General features: G+C 48.1%; 1 protein-coding gene across 1 annotated transcript in view; it reads left to right on the forward strand.

Moving 5' to 3' along the window:
* The window catches only part of MYO7A (myosin VIIA), an 81,123-nt gene that overhangs the window by 56,396 nt on the left and 12,338 nt on the right, over positions 1–12,389 (forward strand). The window contains exons 28-37 of the mRNA XM_056858347.1: positions 738–911; positions 1,497–1,724; positions 3,411–3,581; positions 4,674–4,791; positions 6,604–6,730; positions 7,488–7,657; positions 8,766–8,956; positions 9,641–9,765; positions 10,751–10,908; positions 11,989–12,142. Coding sequence (XP_056714325.1) covers positions 738–911; positions 1,497–1,724; positions 3,411–3,581; positions 4,674–4,791; positions 6,604–6,730; positions 7,488–7,657; positions 8,766–8,956; positions 9,641–9,765; positions 10,751–10,908; positions 11,989–12,142 — 1,616 coding nt within the window. The remainder of the gene's footprint in view (positions 1–737; positions 912–1,496; positions 1,725–3,410; positions 3,582–4,673; positions 4,792–6,603; positions 6,731–7,487; positions 7,658–8,765; positions 8,957–9,640; positions 9,766–10,750; positions 10,909–11,988; positions 12,143–12,389) is intronic.

Here is a 12,389-nt window from a genome sequence, read left to right on the forward strand (position 1 = left end):
AAAAGTAAGCATAATCAACAAGTTGATACTTACACGCGAGCTGTTACTAACTGGCTTTCGCGTTGGCAAAGTAGCCCTGAGTACGGAAGGTATTTAGAGGACTAGGTCGCATGATACAATGAAACCACGTGATCGAACTGATTTAAAGTCACAGAACCATTTAGTGCAAAAGATGTACTTGCTCACAAGTAACATGCTAAGTCTAGCGATGTATTAAGTCCCTTAGGATGTAAAGAGTCATACATGTGTATGTATTTAGACTCTTGACGTCTAAGTATCAATTCAATGTCAGTTTTCTCATATTTCTTAGTGTTAGTATAACGCCATAATACAAAAAAGGAAAGTTCCTCGTCAGTATGGTTTTTCTCCAGGAAATGTGAAGTAAGGGGGGCCTCCAGAACGTGATTTCTTACCCTGGATCTATGCTCACTGATCCGGTATTTCAGGGGTCTCTGGGTTTGTCCAATGTACCAGAGAGGACATGCATATCTGACCACGTAAATTAGGTCACCTGGAGGTTGGCAACCCTACGGATCAGACCAGAGGTCCCTCATGTCCAGCATTTTGTTCACACAGCAGCCAACCGGCTGCTCCTAAGAAGCTCACAAACAGGATGACGGCAACGGCATCCTCCCACCCATGCTCCTGACATGTGGTCAGAATAAAACCTCCGACCGTCCGTAACTTGTCCTCTGTTTTGGGGGGGTTATCCTAATGGTTTTGCTTCCCTCTGCCAGGCAACCAAATCTAAGAAACCCATCATGTTGCCGGTCACGTTCATGGACGGGACCACGAAGACTCTGTTGACCGACTCGGCAACAACAGCCAAAGAGCTGTGTAGCTCTTTGGCTGACAAGATAAGCCTGAAGGACCACTTTGGATTCTCGCTGTACATTGCTCTTTTCGACAAGGTAGGGCACAGAAGGCTGGGGAAACTGGTGGTGGTTTATGGTATTGTTTAGAGAGGCAGCGTAATGCAGTGGTTAAAGAGCGGCAGATTCTAATCTGAAAAACCAGGTTTGATTCCCCACTCCTCCACATAAACGGTGGACTCTAATCTGGAGAACCGGGTTTGATTCCCCTCTCCTCCACATGAGTGGTGGACTCTAATATGGAGAACCGGGGTTAATTTCCCCACTTTTCCACATAAGCGGTGGACTCTAATCTGGAGAACCGGGTTTGATTCCCCACTCCTCCACATGAGCGGTGGACTCTAATCTGGAGAACCAGGTTTGATTCCCCACTCCTCCACATGAGCGGTGGACTCTAATCTGGTGAACCGGGTTGGTTTCCCCACTCCTCCACATGAAGCCAGCTGGGTGACCTTGGGCTAGTCACAGCTCTCTCCGAACTCTCTCAGCCCCACCAACCTCACAGGGTGTCTGTTGTGTCGGAGGGGAAGGGAAGGTGATTGTAAGCCAGTTTGATTCTCCCTTAAGTGGTAGAAAAAGTTGGCATATAAAAACCAACTCTTCTTCTACTTCTTCTTCTTCTAGGTATCTTCCCTAGGAAGTGGCAGTGATCACGTGATGGACGCCGTCTCTCAGTGCGAGCAGTATGCCAAGGAGCAGGGGGCCCAGGAACGCAATGCCCCCTGGCGACTTTTCTTCAGGAAGGAGATCTTCACTCCCTGGCACAACCCCAGTGAGGACACCGTGGCCAGGAACCTGATTTATCAGCAGATTGTGCGGGGGGTGAAGTTTGGCGAATACCGGTGTGATAAGGTAAATTGTGGCTGTATTAGTCCTTTAAAATGAAGACTAAAGTGCTGGAGTAGCGGTTAAGAACGGCGGACTCTAAACTAGAGAACCAAGTTCAATTCTACACTCCTCCACATGAAGTCTGCTGAGCGACCTTGGGCCAGTCACAGTTATCTGAGAGCCAGCGTGATGTAGTGGTTTGGTGTGGTGGACTCTAGTCTGGAGAACCGGGTTCGATTCCCCACTCCTCCACATGAGCGGCGAACTCTAATCTGGTGAACCGGGTTGGTTTCCCCACTCCTCCACATGAAGCCAGCTGGGTGACCTTGGGCTAGTCACAGTTCTCTGAAAGCCAGCATAGTGTAGCAGTTAAGAGTGACAGACTCTAATCTGGAGAACCGGGTTTGAGTCTCCACTCCTCCACATGAGTAGCGGACTCTAATCTGGTGAACTGGATTAGCCGAAAAGTCTGGGACAACAGAAAACAACCATTTTCTGTATGGCAACCCTTCAAATACTTGGATGGTTATCATATCCCCTCTCAGCCTTCTCCTCTCCAGGCTAAACATACCCAGCTCCTTCAACCTTTCCTCATAGGACTTGGTCTCCAGACCACAAGGTGGTGGACCCAACCACAGAATTTCAGGAAGTGAGGTTATGCATAAATCTAACTCTAATTCTTCAACATTTCAGGCAGAAGCTTTGTTTAACGGGATGTCTTTTAAAATGAACATATTTCTAAAAATAGTTTTTTGCACACACACAGTTTACTTTCAATTATTCTGTGAAGATCCTTATGCTGTGCTGGTAGCTTCTGCCAAAGCAGCTTTATAAAACTCTGCATGGCCAGTTGGAAGTTCTGCTGCTCAAAAGCCCTGCCCACTTTCTAAAAACACTTGGCGGACCCCAGGAAAGGTGTCGCCGGGTTCTGTGGCATCCACTGGTACCATATTCCCTCTCTCATAATACTAAAACGCGGGGTCATCTGCTGAAGCTGTAGGGTGAGAGATTCAAAACTGATAAAAGGAAATATTTCGTCACACAATAGTTAAATTGCATAGTTTAATTGTGGAACTCTCTGCCCCGGGATGGGGTGATGGCTGCCAACTTGGAAGGCTTTAAGAGGGGAGTGGACCTGTTCATGGAGGAGAGGGCTATCCGTGGCTACTAGTCAAAATGGATACTAGTCGTGATGCATCCCTATTCTCTCCAGGATCAGAGGAGCATGCCTAATATATGAGATGCCTTGAAACACAGGCAGGATGGTGCTGCTGCAGTCGTCTTGTTTGTGGCTTCCTAGAGGCACCTGGTTGGCCACTGAGAGAGCCAGTGTGGTGTAGTGGTTAAGAGAGGTGGTTTGGAGCGGTGGACTCTGATCTGGAGAACCGGGTTTTATTCCCCACTCCTTCACATGAGTGGCGGAGGCTAATCTGGTGAACCGGGTTGGTTTCCCCACTCCTCCACATGAATCCAGCTGGGTGACCTTGGGCTAGTCACACTCTCTCAGCCCCACCTACCTCACAGGTAGGGAGGGGAAGGGACTTGATGGGCCTTGTCCTCTCCAGCATGGCTTTTCTTATGTTCTTATGTTGGGGTCTAAATGTTGCTTTAGCAAAGAGATAAACATGACTTCTCATGGCCCAATGGGAAGGTAACGACAGGTTAGTAACGTTTCTGAGCTGCCTTTCTTTGACCTTTTTCCCCTCTCAGGAAGAAGACTTGGCCGAGTTGGCTTCTCAGCAATACTACGTGGACTACGGCTCTGAGATGGTCTTGGAGCGGCTCCTGAATCTGATTCCCTCCTACATCCCAGACCGAGAGATCACCCCTTCGAAAACCTTGGAGAAGTGGGCTCAGTTTATCATCGCTGCCCACAAAAAGGTGAGAACCTCCGCTTTCTCTTGGAATGAGGTTTGCCAGGGGTCCGGGGTCAGCAAGAAGTGACCCCTGGCGGGACAGATTTCATTCCCTGCCATTCTCCTCGTTCAAAATTTGCTTTCCAGAATGCTGACTTATTGATGTGCATAATGTTAAAGCAAATGCATAACTCTTATGAAAAATGTGGTGGTAGGGTATAGGAAATAACGGGAAGGGCATTTCCGTGTTCTCCGTTTCCTTGCTTGTAAATTCCTGTTTCTTTGGGGGGGGGTCAGTTCCACAAGTGTTTTGCTCCCTCTAATGGTCAATTCAACATCAAAATAGTTTATATCCAGCATCTCCCTGCAGATTTAAACTAGGGTTGTGCATATCGATAAACCCGAACCGAAAACAAACCCGAAAAAGGCCTTTTTGGCTTCTTTCAAGTTTAATTAAAGCCAAATATTAAAACCTGGAATAAAGCCGAAGCCGGATAACCAATCGCTGAATCAGCCGAATAAGTATTTGGCTTTTTTCGTCTTTTGCTTTCCCAAAAATTTTCTCTGTGGGAATTTTTTTTAATGAGCTCTGGGGGAGACATTTTTGGAGGTAGAGTTCTCAAATTTTCAGGGTAGCTTCAAGGGACTCTCCTTGCACAAACCCCAAAGTCTGGTGAAGATTAGGTCAGGAGGTCCAATTTTATGGTGTCCCGAAGGGGTTGCCCCCTCCTCCATAGCGAAGCATTGTAAAGTTTACAAAGAAATTACTCCTTCTTTCTGCTGAAGAAATAACTACATCCCTCGCAGAATGGTTTTATAAACTGCTGTTGGATCCACCCCAGTTCATACAAGGGTGGTATAGTGATTAAAATGTTGGGAGGCCCAGGTTCGAATCCCTCTCTGCCACGGAAGCTTGCTGGGTGACCTCGGGCCAGTCACGTACTTTCAGCGTAACCTACCTCACAGGGTTGCTGTGAGGATAAAACGGAGGAGAGGAGGACAATGTAAGATGCTTTGGATCCCCATTGGGGAGAAAGCCAGCTTATGAATAAAGTTAGTTAGATAATTAATTGATTGATTGATTGATTAAGGTTTGATACTTTGCTGTTTCCTAAAGGGAATCTATACTCAGAAGAGAGCAGACCCCAAAAAAGTCAAGGAAGAGGTGGTGGATTTCGCCCGCTTCAAGTGGCCATTGCTCTTCTCCAGGTTCTATGAAGCTTTCAAATTCTCAGGTAATTCAAGACAAATGCCTGGCTAGAGGCTGGAGCCAATAATATGTGAAGACAGTCTGTTGAGAGATGCCCTGCCAGGTCTCCTGAGCAAATTCTGTGGGATTGCAGGGCTTCATGAGGACAGACAGCTCACTTGATATACTAGGGGAGGGGCTAATCTGATGGCCGTGATGACCGATACTGCATTAGTCTTGCTGGAAAACATGTCTGTAATGCAAGTTGTGAAGCCAACATACCCCTACTGTGACTGCTCTTAAAATCTTAGTTCTGCCTTCACCTTAAGAGGGTTTCAGAGGGGAGCCATGTTGGTCTGGAGTAGAACAAAACAGAAGTGAAAAAAGAATTGGTGCAAGGGAAATAATATGTAAATAAGTTCTGTAGCCCCAACGCATTTCATGTAAGCCTGCGTGGTGTAGTGGTTAAGAGTGGTGGTTTGGAGCGGTGGACTCTAACCTGGAGAATCGGGTTTGATTCCCTGCTCCTCCACATGAGCGGCGGAGGCTAATCTGGTGAACCAGGTTGGTTTCCCCACTCCTCCACATGAAGCCAGCTGGGTGACCTTGGGCTAGTCACAGCTCTCTTAGAGTTCTCTCAGCCCCACCTACCTCACAGGGTGTCTGTTGTGGGGAGGGGAAGGGAAGGTGATTGTAAGCCAGTTTGATTCTTCTTTAAGTGGTGTAGAAAGTCGGCATATAAAAACCAACTCTTCTTCTACTTCTACTTCTTATTCTATTACTTCTTCTTCTTCAGGGGGAATCTTTTTCTACTAGCATAGAAAAAGATCCCCCCTGAAGAAGCTTATGCGAAATGCATTGGGGCTACAGAACTTATTAAAACGTTATTTCCCTTGCAACAATTCTTTCTTCCCTTTTGTTTTGTTTTGGTGCGCCCCCGTCTTTTTCTTCCCTGCAGTAGAACAGCTACATTCAAGTCTTGCAGCACTAAGAGAGCCAACAAGATTTGGGGGTGGGGGTTATAAGCTTTTGAAAGTCAGATACCAAACACAATCTGACGAAGGGAGCATTTGACTCTCGAAAGCTCATGCCCCCAAAATCTTGTTGGTCTCTGAGGTACTACTGGACCCGAATCTAGCTATTCCACCTTATAAGAGTTTGTTTTGTTTTTAGTAAAAGTATAGGTGCTTCCTCATTCTGACATTGGTAAATAAATTATCACAAAGTCATTGTGGCAAGGATTCAAGGAAGCCAAACCTATAAACACAGCCAGATTCCTTCGTTGTTTTTGGCATAGCGCTTCCCACCGCCAAAGAGGCAAGCCGTTGTTTTTTGCAAAGAGTGGCTTGTCTCTTCTGCCATAGGAAGGGCTACATCAGAAACAGCAGTAAAGCTCCGGTCCCATTGTGTGATTCTCTTCCATAGTCCTTTGGAATGGCAAACCGGAATGGTTGCGGAAGGCGCCTTTGCTTGCTGCGTTTAAGAAGGCGTGTAAGATGGTTTTATTCCAGAGGGCATTTTGGAGGAGGGTAAAACCGTTTTGGCAGATTTGGCTGCGTTCTGTGGTTTTCGTTTTTAATTGTGAGCGTTTTTAATTCTGTGTGTTTAAATGGTATGATTTTTTTAATTAAGTGTGTTTTGTAACCCTTTGCTCTTCTAAACCCACAAACTGCGATTTAAAAAAAAATGTGTGTGTTTTAATCTGGACATTTTCGAATCTTATTAATTGGGTTGTTACCTTTTTGTGTCCTTGCAACTTGGTATTATGTTGTTCACTGCCTTGAGTCTGAGAAGGTGGGCTAGACATGTTTTAAATAAAACTAGTGGTTTTTTAAATTACATTTCCTTTCTACACCAGGGCCCAGCCTTCCCAAAAACGATGTGATTGTAGCTGTGAACTGGACGGGAGTCTACTTTGTAGATGAACAAGAGCAGGTCCTTCTGGAACTTTCCTTCCCAGAGATTACAGCCGTCTCCAGCAGCAGGTAAGGAAGTAATGCGTCGTTTGATTGGGAAGTCCATTTTGAAGCATGCATCAGTGATAACCTCAGATTACAAGTGTTTGCAGCAGGGACAGGCAACTGGCAAAAACTGGAGGCTCAGTCTAGCCTCTAGAGCAGGGGTCCCCAACATGGTGCCTGAGTAGTGTTGCCAGGTCCCTCTTCACCACCGGCGGGAGGTTTTTGGGGTGGAGCCTGAGGAGGGTGGGGTTTGGAGAGGGGAGGGACTTCAGTGCCATAGAGTCCAATTGCCAAAAACGGCCATTTTCTCCAGGGGAACTGCTCTCTTATCGGCTGGAGATCAGTTGTAATAGCAGGGCTTTTCTTAGGTTCTTATGTGGTGATGGCCGCCAACTTGGAAGGCATTAAGAGGGGGGTGGACACATGTCCATGGAGGAGAGGGCTATCCACGACTACTAATCAAAATGGACACTAGTCATGCTGCATTCCTATCCTCTCCAGTATCAGAGGAGCATGCCTGTTATATTAGGTGCTGAGGAACACAGGCAGGATGGTGCTGCTGCAGTTGTCTTATTTGTGGGCTTCCTATAGGCACCTGGTTGGCCACTGTGTGAACAGACTGCTGGACTTGATGGGCCTTGGTCTGACCCAGCAGGGCCTTCCTTATGTTCTTATGACAGGTTTTTCTCAACCAAGGTTTGCTTGTGATGTCTGAGCCCAGTCAATAATTGTGATCTCAGGATGCCATGATTACACAAGACGTCTTTTATTGTTCTTGTAGAGGAGGGAAACTGCAGGGTCAGAGCTTCACCATGGCCACCATCAAAGGAGATGAATACACTTTCACCTCCAACAACGCTGAGGACATCCGAGACCTTGTAGTGACTTTCCTGGAAGGCCTGAGGAAAAGGTCAAAATACGTGGTCACTCTCCAAGACAATCCAATTCCTGGTAAGAAAACTGGTCTGACTATTTTTTTTAATTGTTAGTGGCCAACCATACATCCCTGGAAGGCCTAAACATGGCACAGATGCCAAAAGCACCCCTTGTTGTTGCCCCTCAGCAATTCAAAGGTACACTGCCTCTGAACATGGAGGTTTGGTCTAGTCATCCTGGAGTTGTCAGTAACCCCCAGGCAACAGGCAGGGGGTGGGGTAAGGGGAACTTACGAGCTGCAAAGGGAGACCGCCCTCAATGCCTCAATGTCACTTCTAGAAGTCACAACGTCACTTCCAGAAGTGATGTCATCACATCACCGTGATGTCATCACATCATGGGGACACTCTGGTATTTGGGCAAAAACTTTATGGTAGAAGCAGTTTTTGCCCAAATACCAGAGCGCCCCCCATGATCGTTGGCAACGTTGGATAGAACACCCCTCAGGATCCTGTCCAATGAACACAAGAACCTAAGGAAAGCCCTGCTGGATCAGACTGAGGCCCATCAAGTCCAGCAGTCTGTTCACACAGTGGCCAACCAGGTGCCTCTAGGAAGGCCATAAACAAATGTTCCATGGAAGATATTTAGTTCTCAGAAGATAAGTCAACATGGGAAACAATCAATGTGGGAAAGCCAGAGTGGAGTAGTGAGTAGTGCTTTGGACTTTCCCGGGGGATATCTGGGCTCCAAGTTGCCACCTAGGCTGTGAAGTTAGCCTTGAGTCAGCCACCCCCTCTCAGCCTCCCCTTGGTTTCACGTGAGGAAAATAGCAGGGATCCCTCCACCCACATGAAGAAGAATTGGTTTTTATAGGCCAACTTTCTCTACCACTTAAGGCAGAATCAAACCGGCTTACAATCACCTTCCCTTCCCCACAACAACAACACACCCTGTGAGGTAGGTGGGGCTGAGAGAGCTCTTAATAGAACTGTAACTTGCCCAAGGTCATCCAGCTGGCTTCGTGTGTAGGAGTGGGGAAACCAACCTGGTTCACCAGATTAGCGTCCGCCGCTCATGTGGAGAAGTGGGGAATCAAACCCGGTTTTCCAGATCAGAGTCCACCGCTCCAAACCACCACTCTTAACCACTACACCGTGCTGGCTCTTCTCTCTCGTCACAGTGAGTGAAGATTCTGGCTTCCTCGGCTTCCTCAAAGGGGACTTGATCGTTCTGGACCAGGACACGGGAGAGAACGTGATGAACTCCGGCTGGGCCAACGGAGTCAACGAGAGGACCAAGCAGAAAGGAGATTTCCCGACAGACTCTGTTTACGTCCTTCCCACTGTCACCACACCTCCTCCGGAGATCGTGGTAAGCAGGGCGGAGAGCGGGCTGTCAACGACTGGCAGGGAAGGCCTCTGATTTCTCTAACCCTCTTTCCTTGAGTGATGATACAGCATGGCATCTAAGACTCAAGCCCTGTAGCACCTTAGAGGTATAAGCATTCAAAGAGTCAAAACTCCCTTTGTCAGACGAAGGGTGCTTTGGCCAGGGTGCCTCGTATTCCACAGCGGGTTCCATACAGGGCAATCCGTTTTTGTAGAGGGCCAGACAAATTCGGGGGGGGGGGGGTCCAAACTAAAATCGATCCCGGGAATAAGCACCTAAAATCCAATGAATAACCCTGCATGTTAAAAGTTTTTGTTGCATTATTGTTACTGTGTTGTGTGTTGTGCCGTCAAGTTGCTTCCGACTCATGGCGACCCTATGAATCAACGTCCCCCAAATCTTCTTTATAGAGTCAACCCATCTCTTGTTGGGTCTTCCTCTTTTCCTGCTGCCCTCAACTTTTCCTAGCATGACTGTCCTTTACAATGACTCTTGTCTTTTCATAATGTGACCAAAGTACGACAGCCTCAGTTTAGTCATTTTAGCTTCTAGGCTCAGTTAAGGCTGAATTTGATCTACAACCCACTGATTTGTTTTTTTGGCGGTCCACAGTATCCGTAGTGTGTCATAAAAAACAAAACACAAACTGTTCTTCTGCTTCACCAGGCGTTGGTTACTATGACCCCGGACCAGAGACAGGATGTGATCAGAACGGCCTCGTTGGCGTCATCCGATAGCGAAGAGAGAATGAAGCCGTACACCCTGGAAGAATTCTCCTATGATTATTTTCGGTAAAGCTGCCACAGGAGCCCTTTCCCTGTTCTCTCTCCACTAAGGGCAGGGCACTTAAGCAATCTCTGCTGCTCCTACCGGCCCATCAAGCCTTTGGGGGGTAGGGGGAGAGGATAAGGACACAGAAATAAGCCAGCGAGCCTGATCAGCACCGTGATAACAGCTACCACCTTGCTGCTTCCTGCGGCGTGATCGTGCGTGAAATAACAGGTCGTCATCAACTACCCCACCCAGCAAACATGGCTGCTGCATCTCTTTTGTTGTGAATCTGGCGCTTATACTCATGGTGTAGGCACCTATTGGATAGTGCTTGTGACTTCACTGCAGGGCACAGCAAATTCTCCCCAGTTAGAAATTCAGAGATCTGAAAAACTTTTCCGAGACTGATCAATTTGTAGATTGGGGCGCCAGAGAAAGGTTGCTAATAAAATTAGCTGGTAAGGAAAGTTCACATTGACTAAGGCTGCTACTGCACAGGCAAAATCCCCTCTCATTATATAGCAGGAAACCTGGCAACTCTAGTAATCTCCCCATGCCCACCCCCAGCATGTATCGCCTACCAATAGTAAGAACACCAGCAAAAAGCTCACTGGTAACAAGGGGAGGGAGTGGCAGGCAAGAGGAGAATTAGCTCTGGATGTGAGCGGTAAGGTGTAGAAAGCGTCTTTCTCCATCCACACTTTCCCCAAACCCACTTTGGGTGCAATCTTTTAGGAAGGATCACACCAAAGCAAGTTTAAGGAAATCCGGTCCCTCACCAAAGCTGGGGATTATCCAGAAGGTTGGCCAAAACATGGCCATGTTGTGCGGAAGCCAAAACGAAATCTGTTGTTATTGGGGCAGGCGCTCCATGCAGAAGCACCCTAACTCTGGGCTCCCATGCAGAAGCATGTAGCTGACTTCCTCTGCAAAAGAACCACTTCCCCATAACGAAGCCCTGATACCTCACCCCCGTTTCTTTCCCCCTTCCCCTTTTACCGCCAGGCCTCCCCCGAAGCACACCCTCAGCAGGGTCATGATCACCAAAAACCGAGGGAAAGACAAGATGTGGTCCTACACCCGCGAGCCCCTCAAGCAGCCCCTGCTCAAGAAGATCCTGGGCAGCGAAGAGCTCTCGCAAGAAGCCTGCATGGCCTTCATCGATACCCTTCTGGGCGCAGCAGAGCCAAAGTGGAGCTGGCAGACCGGGAAGAGCCAGTGGCTCATAGTGGAAGCCACAGAGAGGCAGCAGAATGGCCGGGCGATGCACTGGCCTAGTGCCGGGTCCCCCTCCAGCATGGTGTGGTGGTTAAGAGCGGCGGACTCTAATCTTGTGAACTGGGTTTGATTCCCCTCTCCTCCACATAAGCGGTGGACTCTAACCTGGTGAACCGGGTTTGATTCCCCACTCCTCCAGATGAGCAGCAGTGTCTAATCTGGAGGACCGGGTTTGATTCCCCACTCCTCCACATGAGCGGCGTACTCTAATCTGGAGAACTGGGTTTGATTCCCCTCTCCTCCACATGAGCTGCAGATTCTAATCTGGAGGACTGGGTTTGATTCCCCACTCCTCCACATGAACTGCGGATTCTAATCTGGAGAACCGGGTTTGATTTCCCACTCTTTCACATGAGCGGCGGACTCTAATCTGGAGAACTGGGTCTGATTCCCCACTCCTCCACATGAGCGGCAGACTCTAATCTGGAGAACTGGGTTTGATTCCCCTCTCTTCCACATGAGCTGCGGATTCTAATCTGGAGGACTGGGTTTGAGTCCCCACTCCTTCACAGGAGCTGCGGATTCTAATCTGGAGAACTGGGTTTGATTTCCCACTCTTTCACATGAGCGGCGGACTCTAATCTGGGGAACTCTAATCAAGGAGGGTCTAATGCCATAGAGTCCACCCTCCAAAGCAGCCATTTTCTCCAGGGGAACTGATCTCTGTAGCCTAGATCTGGGAGATCTCCAGCCACCACTTGGTGGTTGGCAACGCTAGAGGAGGGTCAGGTAGTAGGCAATGTGAAAGACCCTGAAACCCTGGGGAGCCACTGCCTGCCTAAGTAGACAATACTGAGCTTGGTGAACCAAGGGTCTTATTCAGTATAAGGCAGCTTCATGCATGTTCATTAAATAAGTTTTAACAAAGCCCACCCCTGTTCCGGCTTTAGGAAAGGATCTTCTCTTTGGCAATTAATTCTTCCTTTGGTACCCTTGGTGTTTGTGCCTTAACTTGGTCTTTCTACCCATCCTGAAGTACATGGGCGACTACCCTTCCAAAAGAACCCGCTCTGTGAACGAGCTCACCGACCAGATCTTCGAAGGGGCTCTGAAAGCCGAGCCGCTCAAAGACGAGATCTATTCCCAGATCCTGAAGCAGCTGACTGACAACCACATCAAGTAAGGGGCAGTGTGGCCCAGCGGCTAGAATGCATCAGACTAGGGGTGGGGGATGTTGTGGGCTCCAATCCCCTCTCCCCTTAGCCGGGGAGCTTGCAGGCCAGTTGCTCTCTCTGTTTGCCTGATCTGCCTCGCAGGGCTGTTGTGAAGGTTAATGGAGAAGAGGGAAGCTGGTATACCTTGAACAAAGGACAGGATAAAAATGTGATAGATAAGGGATTTCCAAAATTATCGGGACTAGAGCAAC

Source organism: Euleptes europaea, chromosome 12 (assembly GCF_029931775.1).
Source record: "Euleptes europaea isolate rEulEur1 chromosome 12, rEulEur1.hap1, whole genome shotgun sequence".
Classification (NCBI taxonomy): Eukaryota; Metazoa; Chordata; class Lepidosauria; order Squamata; family Sphaerodactylidae; genus Euleptes; species Euleptes europaea.